This window comes from Oreochromis aureus, linkage group 18 (assembly GCF_013358895.1).
Source record: "Oreochromis aureus strain Israel breed Guangdong linkage group 18, ZZ_aureus, whole genome shotgun sequence".
NCBI lineage: Eukaryota > Metazoa > Chordata > Actinopteri > Cichliformes > Cichlidae > Oreochromis > Oreochromis aureus.
The window spans coordinates 19,790,721-19,812,208 of NC_052959.1; the positions used below are offsets into that span (position 1 = coordinate 19,790,721).

A 21,488-nucleotide genomic window follows, 5' to 3' on the forward strand; every position below is an offset into this window, starting at 1 on the left:
TAGTCCTCCACAATGTCAACACTGACCCCCTGGATTGAAACAAGGGTCAAGTGTTTCCTGGTCTTTCTGAAGTCCACTATCAATTCCTTGGTCTTTGCCACGTTGAGCTGCAGATGATTCTGCTCACACCACGTGACAAAGGAGTCAACCACAGCCCGGTACTCTGTCTCATCATCCCTGCTGATGCATCCAACCACCGCGGAGTCATCAGAAAACTTCTGAAGATGGCAGGTCTCTGTGCAGTGGCTGAAGTCTGTGGTGTAGAGGGTGAAGAGGAAGGGGGAGAGGACAGTCCCCTGTGGTGCCCCTATGTTGCTGATTACCTTGTCAGACACACACTGTGGGAGATGTACATATTGTGGTCTTCCTGTCAGGTAATCAACAATCCAGGACACCAGAGAAGCATCCACCTGGATCGCTGTTAACTTATCACCCAGGAGGGTCGGCCTGATGGTGTTGAAAGTAGAGATGGCACGATACCACTTTTTTATGTCCGATACCGATACAGATATCATAAATTTGGATATCTGCCGATACCGATATGAATCCGATATAGTGTGTTTTTTAATCAATAAAACTGTTTTTTTTTATATCTTGCTGCATTTTGTATAAGTTCATACTCAAGTTTAAATAAACAACAACACTAAAGCTATTCTGTTATACCTGTGTGTAAAAAATACACTGCACCCAAAATATTTCATAGTTCAGCAACACTGATCAATCTAATAAACTTAAACCTACTCCATCCTCCCTATTCTGGTATTTTAAAGAGTACTTAGCAGAAATATTAAGCAACCTAACTAATAGGGTTGCAAACTCCCAACAAAAAAATAGGAACCACCCCCACCCTCCACCTCATGATGCTTAATCGATGTAATCAACTTTAATTTGATGCAGGGTGGAAAAAATGCACAGAAACAAATTATTTTTCAAGAATAATTAAATAGATTCAAAATCTTTCTTCAACAGAATTGCAGAATTCAGAGACGGTACCTTCCCAAAGGAAAAAGTACTATAGCTTACTAGGGTATATAGACTTAAGAGTTACTATATATAGTAATGGACTTCTATACATTTTACATCAGATTAAAACTTTGGGTGTAAGATTCAGATAATTATTTATTAAAAGCTACATATTTTAAATGAGAATAAGAAAGAAAAGTATGTCTTTGTGCCCCCTTTTCCCTGTTCATTCCCTATCGGCCCCCCTGGCTGCACTTTGCTAGATCCGCCCCTGCACAGTTACCAGCCGTCAGCTACGTAGAAAAGGATCCTGGTCTACAAAGTAATATTAAATAAATTCTAACAACAGCTTATCAAGCTTAAACGTGCTGCTGTTGTTCCGCCGCTGGTTTCCTCTTTCTGGTGCAAAGTGGGCCAAAAACAAAGAAGAGAGATGGACTTGCGACAGAAAAGCCGATCAGCTGATCGTTAAGCAGTTTCACGATTGAAGTAGCAGCAGGAAGGTGAGGGAGAGAGAGAGGCAGTCGCTCCATATATCGGTTGTTAAGCTTAATGCGGGAATGCTTTACAAACATTCAGAGATGAACTTACACACTTGCTTTACTTCTCTCTGGGATAACTTCCTCGGAGATGAAATGCTGGTTTGGTAGCGAGGCTACAAATACACACAGCCGCTCTATCACATGAGCACACTGCTCCAACGTGCTACGGTTATGAGCCGAGTTACGCCGTGTTGCAAGTTTTGTGAGATGCTTTTTTTGATACTTAATGGATCGGATTACATTTTTTATTTTTCGCCGATATCCGATCCAGTAATTTAGGTCAGTATCGGACCGATACCGATACGTAATATTGGATCGGTCCATCTCTAGTTGAAAGCACTGGGAAAGTCAAAAAACATGACCCTCACAGTGCTCGCCGGCTGGTCCAGATGGGTGTAGACACGATTGAGCAGGTAGATGATGGCGTCCTCTGTTCCGAGACGAGGCTGATAAGCAAATTGAAGGGGATCCAGATGTGGTCTGACGATGGGTCGCAGCTGGTCCAGGATAAGCCTTTCCAGGGTCTTCATGATGTGGGAGGTCAGTGCCACGGGCCTGTAATCCTGGGGGCCACTGGGATGTAGCGTCTTTGGAATAGGGACGAGGCATGATGTCTTCCACATCACTGGTACCCTCTGCAGACTCAGACTCAGCATACACAGTTTATGAAAGACTCCACACAGCTGGGGGGCACAGGCCTTGAGGACATGGGGACTCACTCTGTCTGGTTCAGCAGACATGCCTGAGTGGAGTCTCCTCATTTGCATCTCAACCTGGTATTGAGTGAAGGTGATGGGTGGGGGAGGGGTGTCAGGAATCTCACAGGAGGCAACAGCGCCATGTGAAGAGAGAGGCTGGCACAGTGGTGTGCCTCTGGATTCCAGGCTGACTACAGGTGAGGTTTTGGGGGTGTGAGCAAACACTGTAGTGTCGAATCTATTGAAAAACAGATTCAACTCATTAGCTCTATTCTCACCTCCCTCAGCTCCCCTGCTGTCGGTTGGCCTGAATCCAGTGATGGTCTTCATGCCCCTCCACACCTCTCTCATGCTTTTCTGCTGGAGTTTCCACTCCAGCTTCCTCCTGTAGTTGTCTTTAGCCTCTCTGATCTTGTCCTTTAGTAACACCTGGACCTTCCTCACCTCCTCTTTATTGCCCCCTCTGAAAGCCCTCTTCTTGTCGTTGAGGAGAGCTTTGATGTCCTTAGTCACCCACGGCTTGTTATTTGGGTAACAATGAACAGTCTGAGCTGGAACAATGGAGTCGGTGCAGAAAGTTATGTAGTCTGGGATACACTCAGTAAGCCCATTGATGTCCTCGGCGTGAGGCTCACAGAGTGTTTCCCAGTCGGTCACCTTGAAACAGCCCTGTAGTTCCGCTAAGGCCTCCTCTGACCACCTCCTAATGCTCCTCGTGGTCACAGGCTCCCTCCTCACAATTGGCACATAGCGTGGGGTGAGGTGAATCAGGTTATGATCTGACCTACCAAGTGGGGGGAGGGAGGAGGAGCTGTATGCATCCTTGACATTAGCATACAGAAGGTCTAAAATTTTCTCTCCCCTGGTGGGACAGTCCACATATTGTCTGAATGTTGGTAGTGTATTGTCCAGTGATACATGGTTGAAGTCACCCGAGATCACAATAAAGGCACTCGGGTGCTGAGTCTGTAACCGGGCTATGGCAGAGTGGATAGTGTCACATGCAGCTGTGGGGTTAGCAGAGGGAGGAACATAAACAGCCACCAAGATGACATGAGAGCATTCCCTGGGTAAATAATGCGGCCTGAGTCCTACAGCACATAGTTCAATGTCCGGGCAACAAACCCTTTCTTTGATTGTTATGTTGGCAGGGTTACACCACCGGTTGTTAACTAAAACAGCAAGCCCACCTCCTTTCCGCTTACCGCTAGCGATGCTGTCCCTGTCCGTCCGAACAGTGTGGAAGCCTTCCACGGAAGCATTCTTGTCGGGAATGTCCTGGTGCATCCATGATTCAGTGAAACACATCAGGCTACACTCTCGGTATTCCCTCTGACTCCGTACCAGTGCTGAGAGCTCATTGATTTTATTCGATAAGGATCGCACATTTCCCATTACGTATATTAGTTTATACCTCCTCCTCGCTTCAAGCTTCCGCTGTCTCACCATCTCCTTCTTTCTTCTCTTCTGTCCTTGACCTCTGCATCCCCCATGTGTTTTTCTCCAAATTTCAGCTGGTACTTCTGCGGGTCTGGCCAGTGAGCCGGCCGGTATCAGGGCGATCAGCTGATCTCTGGAGTAAACAGTCCGTGCGTGTAGGAGATGTGCCGCGGTACCGTTCCTTGATGAAAGTAATAGTTCCACGGCCACCAGAAGAACAAAAACTCTCTCCACATGATTGAGTGAAAGATAATAAACAGATGAAAATACAAGTCAGAAAAAAAAAGAATACGTAAGAAAATAGAGCTAAACTAAGAGAAAAAGCAGGAGCGACTGTAACAGGCTGCACGCTGGTTGGCGCATGCGCACTACACATGTTCATATAGTGTATGTGATGAATGCTATTTTTGACATCTTTCTTGAGATATTTCATGCAAGTGATTCCTTCAATGCATTCTTCATATATTAAATTTGTAAGAAACAGACAGACGTGCTCACAAGCCAAAAACATGTCGATGGCACTGAATCATAAAACTTTCAGCCAGACTATATTGCCTCAGGTCTACCTCTAGGGCTACAGACAGCCCACCAGTTCTACTAATAGAATTGTTAGCAAATATGTACAGTATGTTGCTCAAGAGGTGACAGAGACAGAGCCACAATAACTCCTGGTGATCTTAATTAGTATACTGGGTCGACTTATCTGGACTGTGGACGATTAGGCAGGTGTAAACTGATGAGAGAGAAAAGTAAGGATGAAAAAAAATAGGACATCATTTAAGACTCTACCTCTCACAAAAAGTAATCTGCACTGAAATATCAACAATTCTCTGCCCGTCTCTGTCATTCAGTACTGCACTGTGTATTTATATTTATATTAAGTGTATAGTTAAATTATTGTATAGTTTTTATAATGAACTAAAGCACATGTGCAGTTTTATAGAGCTGTTTCTAATCTCGTTATAATATGTATAATGACAAAAAAGGGTTTCACTGCTTCAATCAGTGGAAACAAAGCTCGCTGAATAATATCTGCTGACTGTATGCTTTTCTGTCTTTGTGTGTACAAGCCTGCATGAGAGTGTGTGTGCCCAGTGTGCAAAACCCTACACAACCTTAAGCAAAGCTCCATCCACAGCATTATAAATACACTGAATCATCATACCTATTCACTCTCCACTGATTTTAATTATCTGAACTGAAGCGATGCAAGCGGCTACACATCGAGTACAAGAGGGTTGGACAACTTTTAATCGCACTCTTTCTCTAATCTGCTACGTGCATGCTTATCCTCAACTCCTAACAAAGTGCAGCTTTTACCCGGAGGAAGGACAGGTCACGGTGATCCTCCACGTGTGTGATCTCCAGGTTCTCCAAGACTATGGTGCAGTTGCTGTAGGTCTTCACCATGCTCCTGTAGTGGTCCTCTTTAGTTCCCATAAGGCTTAAATAATTGGTTGTACCTTGGCACACTGCAGGAAAGGAGAATTCATTATAGTTTCATTTAAATGTTAAAAAATTCAGATTGTAAATCATATGGAATTGCAGTGGAGAGTCACAAAAGTATTTAAACCAAGGCTCCGTTTATGACTTTGTGTGTGTGTGTGTGTGTGTGTGTCTCTGTTGGAGAATATAGTCTGTCCAGTCATAACTTGGCACGCTTTCACGTGAAAATAACAGATCTGGGCTGCATCTACAAAAAAAATCTCAAATCTCAGTGACGAGTTAAGTTCTGGCCCGCGAGTCGACGTCAGGTGCGTGTTTTTATGCTGGCAAAGGCTGGTTAAAACAATCCCTCTGACCAGTAAGTCCAACACATTGTGGTATTCTCCAGAAAAGCTCTGGTGTGTAACAAATTCCACGACAGTTGTAGGTTTCTTTTCGTTTCCCTTATTTTCTTTCTTTGTTCTTTTTTTAAGAGAGGAGACTCACATGTCTACATCTCAAAATTAAAAGTCTAATTTCTAGTTTAACCATATTTGACTCAAGCGCAGGATTCGTGACATGACAAAATAACAATTTAGTGCTTAAACCAGTGGTTCCCAAACTTTTTTTGCCAGTCCCCCCTTTTTTACAAGAAAAATGTTCGCCCCCCGCCCGCACAAACACATCCTCCAAACACACACACCCATATTTTGTTTACAAACTCCATTGCGGTTTATTTCACACCTCAAACATTTAGTAAACAATTAACCAAATACAAGTAAACAGCAATAAATTACAGGTAGTAATAAAATACACTACTAACTCTTTTAGGCTGCGTCCACACCTACACGGGTATTTTTTAAAACGCAGCTGTTTCTATGCCTTTTCGTCAACACGTAAACGGCGTTGCGATTCACCGAAAACGGAGATTATTTAAAACTCCTTTTTTGCGTTTACGTGTGGACGAGGATTACAGAGTTCGTCACGCAACGTCAAAGGTATGTGCCTCTTTTCACGTCACGCTGTGCGCCACGTTATTGTTTACATGAGATGAATTGCAGAATGGCAGATAGAGACAAAATATTGTTACTGTTAATCTGACTATCTTCAGGTTTTACACGCAGTTACTGTCTCTCCATTTAGAAAGGCAGAGGCGTCATGGTGTAATTATTAGTGTGAATGCTTGTAAAAGCATTCACAGTATTGTTCTTCTAATCTTTATTATTAGTGTGAATGCTTGTAAAAGCATTCACAGTATTGTTCTTCAAATCTTTATTAGTGTGAATGCTTGTAAAAGCATTCACAGTATTGTTCTTCTAATCTTTATTATTATATATTCCGTACGTTTTTTGGCATCTAACTCCTTCAAAACCGTTCAACTTAGAAAAACCATTCAAACACCGTTAGATTCCTCTTCTTTTGGACATGACTGCTTCTATTTTTTTCATTTATAACATTTATATTTTTAAAATTATTCAACTTTTTTCAACAAAAAATTTCCCATGTATTTCAATGGGGAGACCCTTCAAATTCTCATTCAACTTGCTCCTCTTCAAACTGTATCTACTTCCACATACATTGACATAGAGCCACCATTCAAACTTTAAAACGAAGACAAGACATTCAACTATTCAACTTGTATTTATCTTTTCAATATCTATTATACTTTTTCTTCAGTTTCAGTTTAAGTTTCATGATGTTTTTTCAGCCGTTTCAGAGTTTATAATGGGTGTGTATGGGACGGAATGTTGGGGCTAGAGTGAGACAGCTCAACTGCTAGAGTGAGAGGAGCAAAAAAATTAATCTTAAAATCTTTTTTAAAACTGCTGCTGTGTCCGCAGCGTTTGGTCTACAGGTATGATTTTACCCTCAAAACGTAGCCATCGGTGTCCTCTTTCATCCAATGTGTTTACTATTGTACTAGATGTTATGGTTCTTTCATAAATGTCACCAATGCACAGCCTCCTCCCTCCAACTCTTCCATAGACTCTAATGTTAAAATGGCTCAGAAGGTTCGTTTGAAAATCAGAAGAGCATGGTGTCTTTACACTGTCACCACGTCCATATAATAAACTCCACAGGCATGAAAACTGAGAATTCAGTAGACTAGACATTGCTGCCGATCACGGTGAAAGAATTTTGTCAATACGACCTATACTTTTCGTTTGGGAGCGATTTGTTTCGGGCTGACTTTTCTGTTCATTTTAAGCAGCAAAAGTGAGGTGCATGTCTGTGAGCGTGTGTATGGAGCCATTGGGTGCAGTCACTATAGCAACCAGGCTCACACCTGCCTGCCTAACAAGTTCTGTCTCTCACTGTGCCAAGATTAATCTTAAACACTTCTCTTTCAACTGCTGCTGTGTCCACAGTGTTTGCTCTACAGCCATCATTTTACCCTCAAAACATCGCCATCGTTGTTCTCTTTCCAGCACCGTGTCTTTCAAAGCTCAGAGATGTAAACCTTTTAAACTGTGTGGATCCAAGTGGAGGGATTACACATTAGTCATTCAGTGATTCAAAGAATATGAACTTTTAATATTCATTCAGATGTTTTCTGACTCTAATTTTTTTTTCTCATTTCTTAGGTTTTTCTAATTTACATTTAAAACATTTTTAAATATTTTCCAACTTCTTCTGTGTGGATGTCAGCTTCTAGCAGTTCGGCACTTTTGATTTCAGGTGAAAATTTCTGTATTTTCATCTCATTCAACAGTTTTAACTTAAAATTCAGCAATTAATTCATTTCAGTGCATACATTCAGATTCAAGCATTCACACTGCAGTTTCTTCAGAAAATGCACTTTCTAGTTATTATTATCTTAACAACATTCCGTACGTTTTTTGGCATCTAACTCCTTCAAAACCGCTGAACTTAGAAAAACCATTCAAACACCGTTAGATTCCTCTTCTTTTGGACATGACTGCTTCTACTTTTCTCATTTTTAACATTTATATTTTTAAAATTATTCAACTTTTTTCAACAAAAATTTCCCATGTATTTCAATGGGGAGACCCTTCAAATTCTCCTTCAACTTACTCCTCTTTAAACTGTATCTACTTCCACATACATTGACGTAGAGCCACCATTCAAACTTTAAAACGAAGACAAGACATTCAAGTATTCAACTTGTATTTATCTTTTCAATATCTATTATACTTTTTCTTCAGTTCCAGTTTAAGTTTCATGATGTTTTTTCAGCCGTTTCAGAGTTTATAATGGGTGTGTATGGGACGGAATGTTGGGGCTAGAGTGAGACAGCTCAACTGCCAGAGTGAGAGGAGCGAAAAAATTAATCTTAAAATATTTTTTAAAACTGCTGCTATGTCCGCAGCGTTTGGTCTACAGGTATGATTTTACCCTCAAAACGTAGCCATCGGTGTCCTCTTTCATCCAATGTGTTTACTATTGTACTAGGTGTTATGGTTCTTTCATAAATGTCACCAAAGCACAGCCTCCTCCCTCCAACTCCTCCATAGACTCTAATGTTAAAATGGCTCAGAAGGTTCGTTTGAAAATCAGAAGAGCATGCTGTTTTTACACTGTCACCACGTCCATATAATAAACTCCACAGGCATGAAAACTGAGAATTAGGTAGACTGGACATTGCTGCCGCTCACGGTGAAAGAATTTCGTCAATAGGACCTGTACTTTTCATTTGGGAGCGATTTGTTTCGAGCTGACTTTTCTGTTCATTTTAAGCAGCAAAAGTAAGGTGCATGTCTGTGTGCGTGTGTATGGAGCCATTGGGTGCAGTCACTATAGCAACCAGGCTCACACCTGCCTGCCTAACGAGCTCTCTCTCACTGTGCCAAGATTCATCTTAAACACTTCTCTTTCAACTGCTGCTGTGTCCACAGTGTTTGCTCTACAGCCATCATTTTACCCTCAAAACGTCGCCATCGTTGTTCTCTTTCCAGCACCGTGTCTTTCAAATCTCAGAGATGTAAACTTTTAAAATTGTGTGGATCCAAGTGGAGGGATCACATTTTAGTCATTCAGTGATTAAAGGAATATGAACTTTTAATATTCATTCATATGTTTTCTGACTCTAAATAGCACCAATAGCCCAACACTCTCAAGGAAACAAAAGACAACGCAGAAAATTTCACACCTTGCTTTCAAAAACCCACACCCCTCAGTCTGAACCCACACAACTCAGAGAAGAAAACACACCTGAAGACGGTCGGGAGAAATGGGTAAAGAACTTTTCAGACCGGAATCTCACTGAATCTGAAAAGAGGGTTTTAGCCAAAGGACTCAATTTCGCCATTTCTCCGCAACAGTTGCCCATAGTGGACCTCATCACAGCCACAGAAACCGCCATACGGATTAATAAATTATCACAGACAGAAGCAAAGCAAATCAGGATGAAAGTGTCAGCCACCCTCTCCAGTGCGAAAGTCCCTCCGTCTAACCTTACACTACAAGAAAAGAAGGCCGTCGCTTCCCTGAGCAAAGACCACAACATCACTATATTACCAGCGGATAAGGGAAGGTGCACCGTGGTCCTAAACACAACAGATTACCACACAAAGATCACTACTCTCCTCAGTGACAACAACACCACGAAGCTTTAAAGCGAGACCCCACAAGCAGCTACAAGAAGAAAGTTATAGCTTGCCTTCAAAACCTTGAAAAGGACAAAACCATTGACCGCATTACATATCACCGCCTTTATCTAGGGGATGCCATACCCTGCATTTATGGACTTCCTAAAATCCACAAGGAAGGGTCCCACTCAGACCCATAGTCAGTAGCATAAACTCAGCTACTTACAACATTGCGAAACACCTTGCTACCATCCTTGCACCTCTCGTGGGGAACAACCCACACCACATCAAGAACTCCACCGACTTCACCGACAAGGTCCAGAAACTTACCCTGGATCCAGATGAAACCATGGTGTCCTTTGATGTAGTCTCCCTCTTCACTTGCATACCCACCACGGAAGCAGTGGAGACTGTCAGAAAACAACTACAAGAAGACAGCTCCTTGGAAGACAGGACCAACTTCACACCCGATCAGATCTGCACACTGTTAGACCTCTGCCTTACCACAACATACTTCAAATACAACGAAGGCTTCTACAGACAAAACAAAACATGGCTGTGCCATGGGCTCCCCTGTGTCACCTATTGTAGCCAACCTTTACATGGAGGAAGTGGAAAGGAAGGCTCTTGGCTCTTTCAAAGGAAGAGCACCCAGCCACTGGTACAGATATGTAGATGACACCTGGGTCAAAATCATGACACAAGAAGTGGAATCCTTCACTGCGCACATTAACGCCGTGGATAAAAACATCAAGTTCACCAGGGAAGACACAAAGGATAACTGTTTGCCTTTCCTGGACTGCGCCGATGCACATTGAAGAGAATGGCAACCTCAACATCGAAGTTTACGGAAGCCCACACACACGGACCAGTACCTCCTCTTTGACTCCCATCACTCTCTGGAACACAAACTTGGAGTAATTAGGACCCTACACCACGGGCAGAACAGGTTCCCTCTAAGCCTGAGGGAAAAAGAAGGAACACACACATGTAAAGGAAGCACTCAAAACATGCGGTTATCCTAACTGGGCGTTCATAAAGTCAGCAAAGAGGCACAGAAAAGAAGATCAGACACCAGCGAGGGAGGATAAGAAAGACAGACGCAACAACGTTGTCATCCCCTATGTAGCCGGTGTATCAGAGAAACTCAGGAGAGTTTTCTCCAAGCACGACATCCCAGTGTACTTCAGACCCAGCAACACACTCAGACAGAAACTGGTTCACCCGAAAGACAAAACTCCAAAACACAGACTTAACAACGTGGTGTATGCTGTACAGTGCAGTGAGGAATGCCCAGACCTCTACATTGGAGAGACCAAACAGCCACTCCACAAGCGCATGGCACAACATAGAAGAGCCACCTCCACAGGACAAGACTCAGCAGTCCATCTGCATCTTAAGGATAAAGGTCACTCTTTCGAGGATGCCAATGTTCACATTTTGGACAGAGAGGACAGATGGTTTGAAAGAGGAGTGAAAGAGGCCATCTATGTCCACTGTGAGCGACCATCTTTGAACAGAGGTGGCGGTTTACGACACCAACTGTCTGCCATCTATAATCCAGTTTTGAGTTCCCTCCCAGACGCCTTAACGCCCACTCACATCCTGGGCCATCTGACCTCAGGAATTCACATGACAAGGTGCGGCCAGGTTTCACAATGAGCTCACCCGAAACCCTGGCTGATTAGGTACCACACCCGCTTTCACACCTTGGCTGAACTGAAGAAGCTTCTTGGATGAGAGGTGAAACGTCTTCAAGCAACTCAAAGAAGTCCAGACGCTTTTCTTTGCAAACTCCTTTGACTACGATGACCTGGATGACTGAGAACCTTCACAGACACGACTCTAAATAGTCTTTTCTTATTTCTTAGGTTTTTCTAGTTTACATTTAAAACATTTTCAGCTCTTTTCCAACTTCTGTGTGGATGTCAGCTTTTAGCAGTTCAGCACTTTTGTTTTCAGGTGCAAATTTCTGTATTTTTCATCTCATTCAACATTTTTAACTTAAAATTCAGCAATTAATTCATTTCAGTGCATACATTCAGATTCAAGCATTCCCACTGCAGTTTCTTCAGAAAATGCACTTTCTAGTTTTACGTGTAGTTGTTTTTTTTCCTGTGTAATAATATTCAACACTGCTGTCAATACATTTTTCAAAAAATGTCTCTCTGTGGAAAATGGGTTTAAACACATAAACAGCTGTGGGATACTGTTTGTCCGTGATTTGAACAGGGGGAACAAATTACGGAAGGATCAGCCTGATATTATTTGTATCCCGCTGTAACTTTACTGCATAAAGAGCTAACATGTCCAAAATATCAGGAGTAGTTAGTCATTACAAGAAGTGTTTGTGAACTAAAAATCAAGAATGTGGGATACTGTTTGTCCGTGATTTGGAGAACCCAGCGCGTGCTCCCGACGCAGGGAAACTAATTTTGCAGGGGAGACCTACCTTGGCACTTGTGCAGGTGAAGCCAAAGGGAAGATATGCTTTAACATATTTTCTAGTATTTGGCTTGGAAGGAAGTGATGCTTCATCTCCTGCTTTGGGTTTGTGTGGGAGCCCCGTCAAAAACTTGTCCATTATGCTAGCAGTGTCCAAGCGCTCTTTTTTTTTTTTTTTCTTTTCATACCGCACCCCCCCCTGCAATGGCTCTGCGCCCCCCCTAGGGGGCGGGCCCCACACTTTGGGAACCTCTGGCTTAAACAATGCTGATAAATGAACGCTGTTTGAGTGTTCAGTTCCTAGAGAACAGTAATGGGCTGATAAGTTTGCCTATTTAGTGTTATATAATACATATGCATGAATAAGGAAGGTAGTGCAACGAACAGGGAGGCTTTTTTTGGTTTCACGAATGAATGAATGAATGGATTTTATAATGAAAAAGGTATGTCTTTAAAGAACAGCTCATCTTCTCTTATGCGTGTTTAGGCCCCAAGCTGGTCAAACAGGTTCTGACTGGCAATGAAGAGAGAGCCAGCAGAGTTAATCACTGCAACAGCTATTTAGCACACGCGCGCGCACACACACACACACACACACACACACACACACACACACACACACACACACACACACACACACACACACACACAGTGTCTGCACGCATAATAAGCAAGTAATTGATTGAGATTAAAATTATGGGTTCACTTGAGCAATTAACTCTGAAAAACAAAATATTCCTCCTCTTGGTTATTAGAAATTGCGGTGCTGGCGTAATCCCTAAAGCACATTCCCAAACATGCCTGCTCTTGACTGCAAAAGAAAGCCAAGCAACTTGGTCCGATTTCTCAGACACACCTCACAACACATAACAGCTCATGCAGTTGTGCTAACCGAGGCACATGTGATTCACATCTCTGAGGGAAAAGAACAGGGTCTCTCAACTGGTATCAAAGGATAAAACTGCGTTTTTCAGTCGCACTGTGTGTTTTACTTATGATGTCGTGCTGGGTTCATACACACTAAACGCAAAAGGAAGCTAATCAGTGAGAATTAGGCACAAACAGCTGTCAACCGCCCTCCCTCTTCTTCCTCCTCATTAGCTAGTCCCTGAGGGTTCTCCATGACATGAACCCTGCAGTCCAGCAGCCCAACACCCGAGTAACAGAGGCAAAAGCAAGCTGACGGTTTTAATTAGAAGAGCCATGTGGGTTGTAATTAGCACTCCAATTATTACTCAGATTGCGAAAACCAAACTGTAATAAACAAAAGGTTGCCGGGTTTTTGCAGCTGTGACTATTAATAAACCTGATTTGAACATCCTGAACGCCATTTTACAAACAGAGACAATCACTTAGAGTATATATACATGCATATCGCCCAGTTATATATAAACAGCCTGCTCCCTTTTTGAGTTATAATGAGCAGTGAAGGTGGAAAAAGACAGGTGAGGCTGATGGTTCAACAAACTTCCTCCAAGGGAAGATCAGACCTTGAGTGCTAAACAAGGAAAAAAAGCAAACAGCCAATTGGTCGAGCAAGCAGGCACACAGCCACAGTAAAAGTTCTCCTTGTCCACTTGGTGATTCCACAACTTTCTTGCAGGTGGTAAACGATCTGATATTCCATGACCACAGTGTTGGGAAGGTTACTTTTAAAATGTATTCCACTACAGATTACAGGATACATGCCCCAAAATGTATTTTGTAACGTATTCTGTTAAGTTACTCAATGAGAGTAACGTATTCTGAATACTTTGGATTACTTAATAATATTATCATGCATTTTACATCTACATGAATGTATTCCTGTATGATTATTCCCCGCGTATATAAAACAGATCCGCGGCTCCAAACTGTAGTAAAGGGACCTTTGGCTAATACGTCGGTTTCCGTGTCGGGCTCGTCGCCGAAAAACAAGCTTTACTTTGTTCTTCATGTCATTTATGTGGGCCGCAAGTAGAGGTGACATGTGCCGTGAGATTGAGACACAGGCATTAGAGCCTCTTATTGCATGTTTTGTTTGGGTTTCCACTGGTGTGAAATAACTAGAAATAGAAAGGGCATAGCCTAACATCAGTGTTGCAGAGTGTTACAGGTAAACAGTGTTGGGAAGGTTACTTTTAAAATGTATTCCACTACAGAATACTGAATACATGCCCCAAAATGTATTCTGTAACGTATTCCGTTACGTTACTCAATGAGAGTAACGTATTCTGAATACTTATACTGGAATACTTAATATATTATCATGCTGTTTACAACTACATGAATGTCCTATTGCTGTGATTTATTACTGTTACTGAAGGTCCATGGCTCGAAACGTAGTAAAGGGACCTCTGGCTAATACGTCGGGTTCGTGTCGGGCTGGTAGGCGAAAACTAGCTTTACTTTGTTGTCTGGGTCAACTTTGCTTGCGGGAGACAGAGAGAGGCGTTGAAAGGCTTCTCCAACGGAACTTATTTTTTCCGGAGGAAAACACGAACACAGTGTACAGTTGAGTCTTAATAGCTTACTTACAAATGGGCTCCTCAGGCACTCTTCTTGGCTGCTGTGGTTATTATTATATTTTTACATGCTTCCAGCTCCCGTTTTTGCTCCGTGACAGCTCGGACTTTTCCTTTCTCTCCCTCCCTCGCTCACAGACACATAACGGGTATGGTAGTCCATTCTCCTGCAGCACGGACTACACTGCCCATCAGGCTACATGCTTTAGAGCTATGCCTGTAGCATTCTGCCTTTAGCTTAGCACAACAACAACAACAAAAAGCGCTCTCTCACCCAGGAAACACGCAGAGAGAGCGCGTCACCCTGTAACCATGGCAACCGTAACGCTGCCGCCTGGAACAACAGAACGTAGCTGTCAAACAAACCCAAACAATCCTGACCCGCGACAATATGAAACAGGGAAGTACCGCCGTGTATTCCATTTATTTCAACAAAGTAACTGTATTCTGAATACCACCTTTTTAAACGGTAACTGTAACGGAATACAGTTACTCATATTTTGTATTCTGAATACGTAACGGCGGTACATGTATTCCGTTACTCCCCAACACTGCAGGTAAAGCCCTAAAGAATGCAGCCTCATGGACAGTGTAGTCCGTGCTGCAGGGAGAATTCACTGCCATACCCGTTATGTGTCTGTGAGCATGAGGGAGGGAAAAGGAGAGTCGAACAGTAGAGTTGTCACCGAGCAGAAACGGGAGATGGAAGCATAAATATAATAATAACCACTGCAGCCAAAAAGGGTGTCTGACGAGCCCAGTTAGCCCAAGCTATTAAGACTCGACTGTACACTGTACATTGTGTTTTCCTCCGAAACAATGAGTTCTGTTGGAGCAGCCTTTCAACGCCTCTCTCTGTCTCTCACTAGCAAAGTTAACCCATGCAACAAAGTAAAGCTGGTTTTCGGCTACGAGCCCAACACAGAACCCGACGTATTAGCCAGAGGTCCCTTTACTACGGTTCGGAGTCCGCGGACCAGTTTTATATACGCAGTGAATAGTTTTCTATACGAGATCGCTGCAAAAAGTGCAGCCTTACCTAATGTCCACCCTACTGTTACTCACTTTATATTAAGATTAAAAAAATCTAGTTGGTAATATTAAAAAAATTACACAGCAATAGTACATTCATGTAGATGTAAAAAGCACGGTAATATTATTAAGTGATCCAAAGTATTCAGAATATGTTACCCTCATTGAGAAACTTAACGGAAACTTAACAGAATATGCACAAAATACATTTTGTAGTGGAATACATTTTAAAAGTAACCTTCCCAACACTGCCTAACATATGAAACAAAAAAAGAGGAATCCATTTATTTCAACAATGTAACTGTATTCTGAATACCACCTTTTAAAATGGTAACTGTAACGGAATACAGTTACTCATATTTTGTATTTTAAATACGTAACACCGGTACATGCATTCCGTTACTCCCCAACACTGCATGACCATAAATGGACTTCATAGAACAACAAAACAAAAAGAAATGAGGTTGGACTGTGGCGACATAATTAATTGAAATCTGAAAGATTGCTCCATAACTCTGCCGGGAATAATGTGTGTTACACTTTAACCTGAGAACTTTCTCCAATTACAAGTTGCTCATGTTGAATCACATGTACAACAAAAGTTTGCAAAAGCGGTAAGCTACCTTCATTCTGAAAGCGACAAACTGTAGCTAGTGAAGAAATGAACATGGAGACTGAAAATGACTGGAACCTGTTTAGCTGCTTTTTTCTCTAGAAACCTTTGGTTCTGAAATGTAACCTACTGTCTGCAGCCTGCTATAATGCAAGGTTAAGGGTTGGGTTTCTTACGATGCAACTGATACTTTGACAAAGACTAATTGCAGATTGCTTCACTCATTCCAGCTGTACTGTCGTCACAAAATGTCCAGGAGGTAGGTGCAAGAAGTGGCAGGTCTGCCTCTGTACGGCATGAGTGTGTGTGGGTGTGTGCACTAGCATATATGCAAGTGTGGAACACTGTAAGCGGCACAAAACATTCCCTGGATTGAGCTCCATTGATCAGCATCCAGTCAGAGAATGACAAAGGACCCGATAAACCTGATCATGAGTCATCTAAACTTGCGGAAATGTGCAGTGACATATTGCTGTTTTGATGTTTACTTGGGAACTAGTATTTGAAGTCGAGGGTGTGCGGGCACATATCTGTTTCTTGAGGCTATGGCATCTGCACCACTACATAAAAAGGAAACTATTGTTTATTAATGGATATAATTATCTCATTATCACATCAATAAACATTTCCAAAGAGAATAAAGAACTGAATAACTTTATTATCCCAATCAATGGATAATTGTCTTTGGTTCACCATTCATACAACAACAATGTTGTTGTAAATATATATACATATACTGTATACACAGTGTTGGGGAGTAACGGAATACATGTACCGCCGTTACGTATTCAGAATACAAAATATGAGTAACTGTATTCCGTTACAGTTACCGTTTAAAAAGGTGGTATTCAGAATACAGTTACTTTGTTGAAATAAATGGAATACATGGCGGTACTTCCCTGTTTCATATTGTCGCGGGTCAGACTGTTTGGGTTTGTTTGACAGCTACGTTCTGTTGTTCCAGGCGGCAGCGTTACGGTTGCCATGGTTACAGGGTGACGCGCTCTCTCTGCGTGTTTCCTGGGTGAGAGCGCTTTTTTGTTGTTGTTGTTGTGCTAAGCTAAAGGCAGAATGCTACAGGCATAGCTCTAAAGCATGTAGCCTGATGGGCAGTGTAGTCCGTGCTGCAGCGAGAATGGACTGCCATACCCGTTATGTGTCTGTGAGCGAGGGAGGGAGAGAAAGGAAAAGTCCGAGCTGTCACGGAGCAAAACGGGAGCTGGAAGCATGTAAATATAATAATAACCACTGCAGCCAAGAAGAGTGCCTGAGGAGCCCATTTGTAAGTAAGCTATTAAGACTCAACTGTACACTGTGTTCGTGTTTTCCTCCGGAAAAAATAAGTTCCGTTGGAGAAGCCTTTCAACGCCTTTCTCTGTCTCCCATAAGCAAAGTTGACCCAGACAACAAAGTAAAGCTAGTTTTCGGCTACCAGCCCGATCACGAACCCGAGCGTATTAGCCAGAGGTCCCTTTACTACGTTTGAGCCGCGGACCTTCAGTAACAGTAATAAATCACAGCAATAGGACATTCATGTAGTTGTAAACAGCATGATAATATATTAAGTATTCCAAAGTATTCAGAATACGTTACTCTCATTGAGTAACGTAACGGAATACGTTACAGAATACATTTTGGGGCATGTATTCAGTATTCTGTAGTGGAATACATTTTAAAAGTAACCTTCCCAACACTGTGTATACAATACCTAACAAATTTATTAGACCACAACTACCCAATGTAAAAGTTTATGTCGCAGTTGCCCTAAACAAACAGTATTGGTAATGACCAAAATCCTTCTCCACCTAAAGGGGAGGGGCGAAATAATCGCTTGTCTTTCTGTCTGTTTGTTAGGAGTCCAGCATCTACAGCCTTTAAGACATTTTCAAATATCTTGTTCAAATGTATGTGTGTGTAAACACCAATAACAGCGTGAGCTGATTTAATTTTGGTGAAAATGAGTTCAAGTTCAAGGTCATGGGCACGCCAAATGTGAAAAACTTTATATTACACACACTTTTTTTATGGATCGGCTTCAAACTTCACAACAATATGCTAAGAATTTCACCATGAAAAAGAATCATTTAAAAAAAAGATTTCAATTTAATAAACTGATTTTCAAAATCAAAATCAGTTTATTCAAAACTTGGAATTCGAAAATGGATTTTGAAATGAAGGTTTTAAAAAGCATTTTGAAAATCAGTTTATTAAATTGGAATGAAAATGAATTTACAAATGCAGAATTTATTCTACAATTCATTATTTAAGCACAAACACAGTATTCGTGCTGTACCAAAAGCCTCGCTGCAACCGCTTTGGTCACTAGCTGGCATTTGCATTCATTCTCCCTGAGTGGTAGTAAAACTGTGAAAATTGTGAAGACCGTTTGCCCTGCAACTTTTGAAATAGGTTGGCTGCGGCGGTAAAATATGTATGTTTTACTGTGAAGGTAAATGTCTCTGATTCCGGATTGTGTCACACTTTTTCAAGTTCCACTAAGGCTCAATGAGTAGTTTGCATGAGCAGACAAGATGGCATCTTCCATGGAAACTACACTTAGTCTGCTCACAACCAAAGCAATCACAAAGAGGCATCACCTGCAACACCGTCAACTTCCACCTACCATAAGCCAACCATTTGGGGAATACACATTTTTCATTAGCAGCCTGTGGTTGCTGATTGGTTTCTAGGCCTGTATGACTGAGGACTCAAAGGAATGGGTCAACGTTTTGGCGAATGCACAATTGTTTTCTGATGTAGGGGTTACATTAGAATATCAGCACTCTCTATCCTGGTAAATTCTGAGCTCCAAATCTTGCACTTTTCTTTTAAAAATCTTTAAAATGACACATGAACTCAGGGCTGTGCGATATGACCAAAATATTATATCCTGATATAAGACATTTCTCATCCCAACAAAGATATATATCACAAAAATTTTACATTTTCTGTAAATTCTGTAAATCTCGGGCCGTCGACTTGCGTGAAGTGTTTTCAGCTGGGCGTCTTGTACCTGGAGTTGAGTGTTTTGACCGATGCATGAAACTATATATTTAGATATAACTGGTAACTGCTGCCATTTTCTTTTTGAGTATTTATTACACAGCGTGCTCCTAGGAAAAGCCTGTTCTAACCTTTGAGTGTTTACCGTTTATTTTAAACTCCTGACGGCTCTTTTTTGCTTCTCATTCGTAAACTCTCTCCATACTCTGTCACGCGATTCTAGCGTAGGTGGTTGATGAGGTTTGCCGTGTTTGAGACTGGTGTGGGGACCGGTTTGTGGCATAATTTGCATAGCACAGTTTTTTGGTCCGTGTCAGACTTTTCATAACCAAACCATGTCCATGCTACATGCCTCGTTTAGAAATGGATTTGTTTTGAGTGGTCTTTCTGTTAGTCATCATTTCAGTGTATTTCGAAAAATCTCAACAGGCTCTTGAGCTTTATTGTGTAAGGTTTATGTGCAAAATAAACAAGTGGACAGCAGAGCCACACACTGGGTTTACGGTCATTGTTGCTAACAACAATGCGTAAAAACAGTGCTTGTCCGTCCATATGTGGTTATTTTAAATATAAGAGGAAGAGAGAACTTTAAGAAATTAATATAGCCACTACAGTGACCATCAAAACAATGAAAAAATATTGCCGTAAGCAGTTTTTATCGTTTGTTTCGACACCATGAATAGCGTAATATGAAACGATAGATGTTTTCATATGGTCATCCGATATATATCATTATATCGAACGGCCCTACATGAACTAAAGGGCTGTGATATGTTTGAGTTTGCGTGAATATTCTTGGATTATATTCTTAGACTGACATACATAATGTAAACCTTTGATGGTTGGCGAAAGCATGATTATTTATTGAGAAAATGGGTACAAATTACAACGGGCCACAATACCACAGTCACAGCAGACAATATAGAGTAAACATTTGAGAGACATTAACCAAACAAGATGAGATCGAGTGTACAATCTTACTCACCAAACCCAGACAAAAGAAAAAGTCAGAACCAAACTTTCCCTGATATCCCTCTAATGGTTTCCTCCAACAAAGTGAGCCGCCATCTACAAAATTAAATCATAATGCTTTATACCTTTCTGCAGACAACAGAAATGGTCTTGCCGCTTTCTCTTCTTCTCACTCACTACCTGCGATTCAATTATGCTCTGTCCAGAGTCTCATAATTACATTACCTGAAAACATATACATGATTAAAGGGAGGTAACAATGCTAAGTGACAGGACTCTCTCAAGTCAGCGGCATTACGATAAAATATCCTGCACAATTCAATCTCCAGTGTTCCGCCACTTTTATAACAAATCGATGCCAAGATTAATTCACCTATTCACCTAGTTCCCGAACCTTCAGAGGGAATTGTAAATTTCCCAAAGGCAAGTAAGTTAATGATGCAAAAAAGTCACTGAAGTACATTCAAGCTCCCATTTCCTTCTCTTATGTTTTCTGATTGGCTGAGATTGAGAAGGCACTACAAGTGGTCATATGTGCATTCAGTGGTGTTGCGTTTCATTCATATAAACATACTTTGTAGTTAGGAGTTAAAAATTCCTGATATCCTGCTCTTTGCTGAGGGGAAATGCACTCTTCCTTTGCGTGGGAGTCACATCAATCCCTAAGAGAAAACATCTTTGGGCCTCAGAAAAGAAAAAGGGGTCAGTGTGGACTCAGAGGATACCCCCAACACTGAACCAGATGGTAGCTGATCATCGTAGGGAGAGGAGGACACTAAGAATGATTTAAACTGAACTTCATGTACTATTTGAGAATAAAAAGTGACTGAAAGGAAATGACAGGGAAAAAAAACTGAAACCAAAAAGAAAAAAAAAAGTCAGGATTGATTTGTGACAGAGAAGTAAATGTGGGACACCCGGCTGTGGGGTCAAACTGTGGAAAGAGGGTGTAAAGCCGAACACTTGACGTATAAGCCTGGATGACCTTTCCCTAAAGACAAAAAAGGGGACAAAACATAGGTGTGGACAGCTGTAGAAGACCAGCAAATGAAGGGCCTTACTCATTACATCACATGTCCTCATAACAGTTCAGTCCCAGTGACTGCATTTGTTGGCTCCAGAGCAGATGGACCGCAGTCAGTGAAGTTTAGCCTGTTAAAAGCTCAGCAAAGTGACCAAATAAAGACCAAAAAGGCTCATGTTTACTCTCTGCTCCTGATGAGTCCTCTCTACCAGTCACTGAGACACTCTAGCTACCTGTGGCTGGACCCATCATAATGTTTACTCTCCACCTTAGTGTG

General features: G+C 41.7%; 1 protein-coding gene across 1 annotated transcript in view; it reads right to left on the bottom strand.

The window, feature by feature from the left end:
* Positions 1-21,488, bottom strand: part of LOC120434466 (epidermal growth factor receptor-like) — a 71,770-nt gene that overhangs the window by 12,653 nt on the left and 37,629 nt on the right. The window contains exon 2 of the mRNA XM_039602607.1: positions 4,964-5,115. Within this exon, the coding sequence (XP_039458541.1) occupies positions 4,964-5,115 (152 nt within the window). The remainder of the gene's footprint in view (positions 1-4,963; positions 5,116-21,488) is intronic.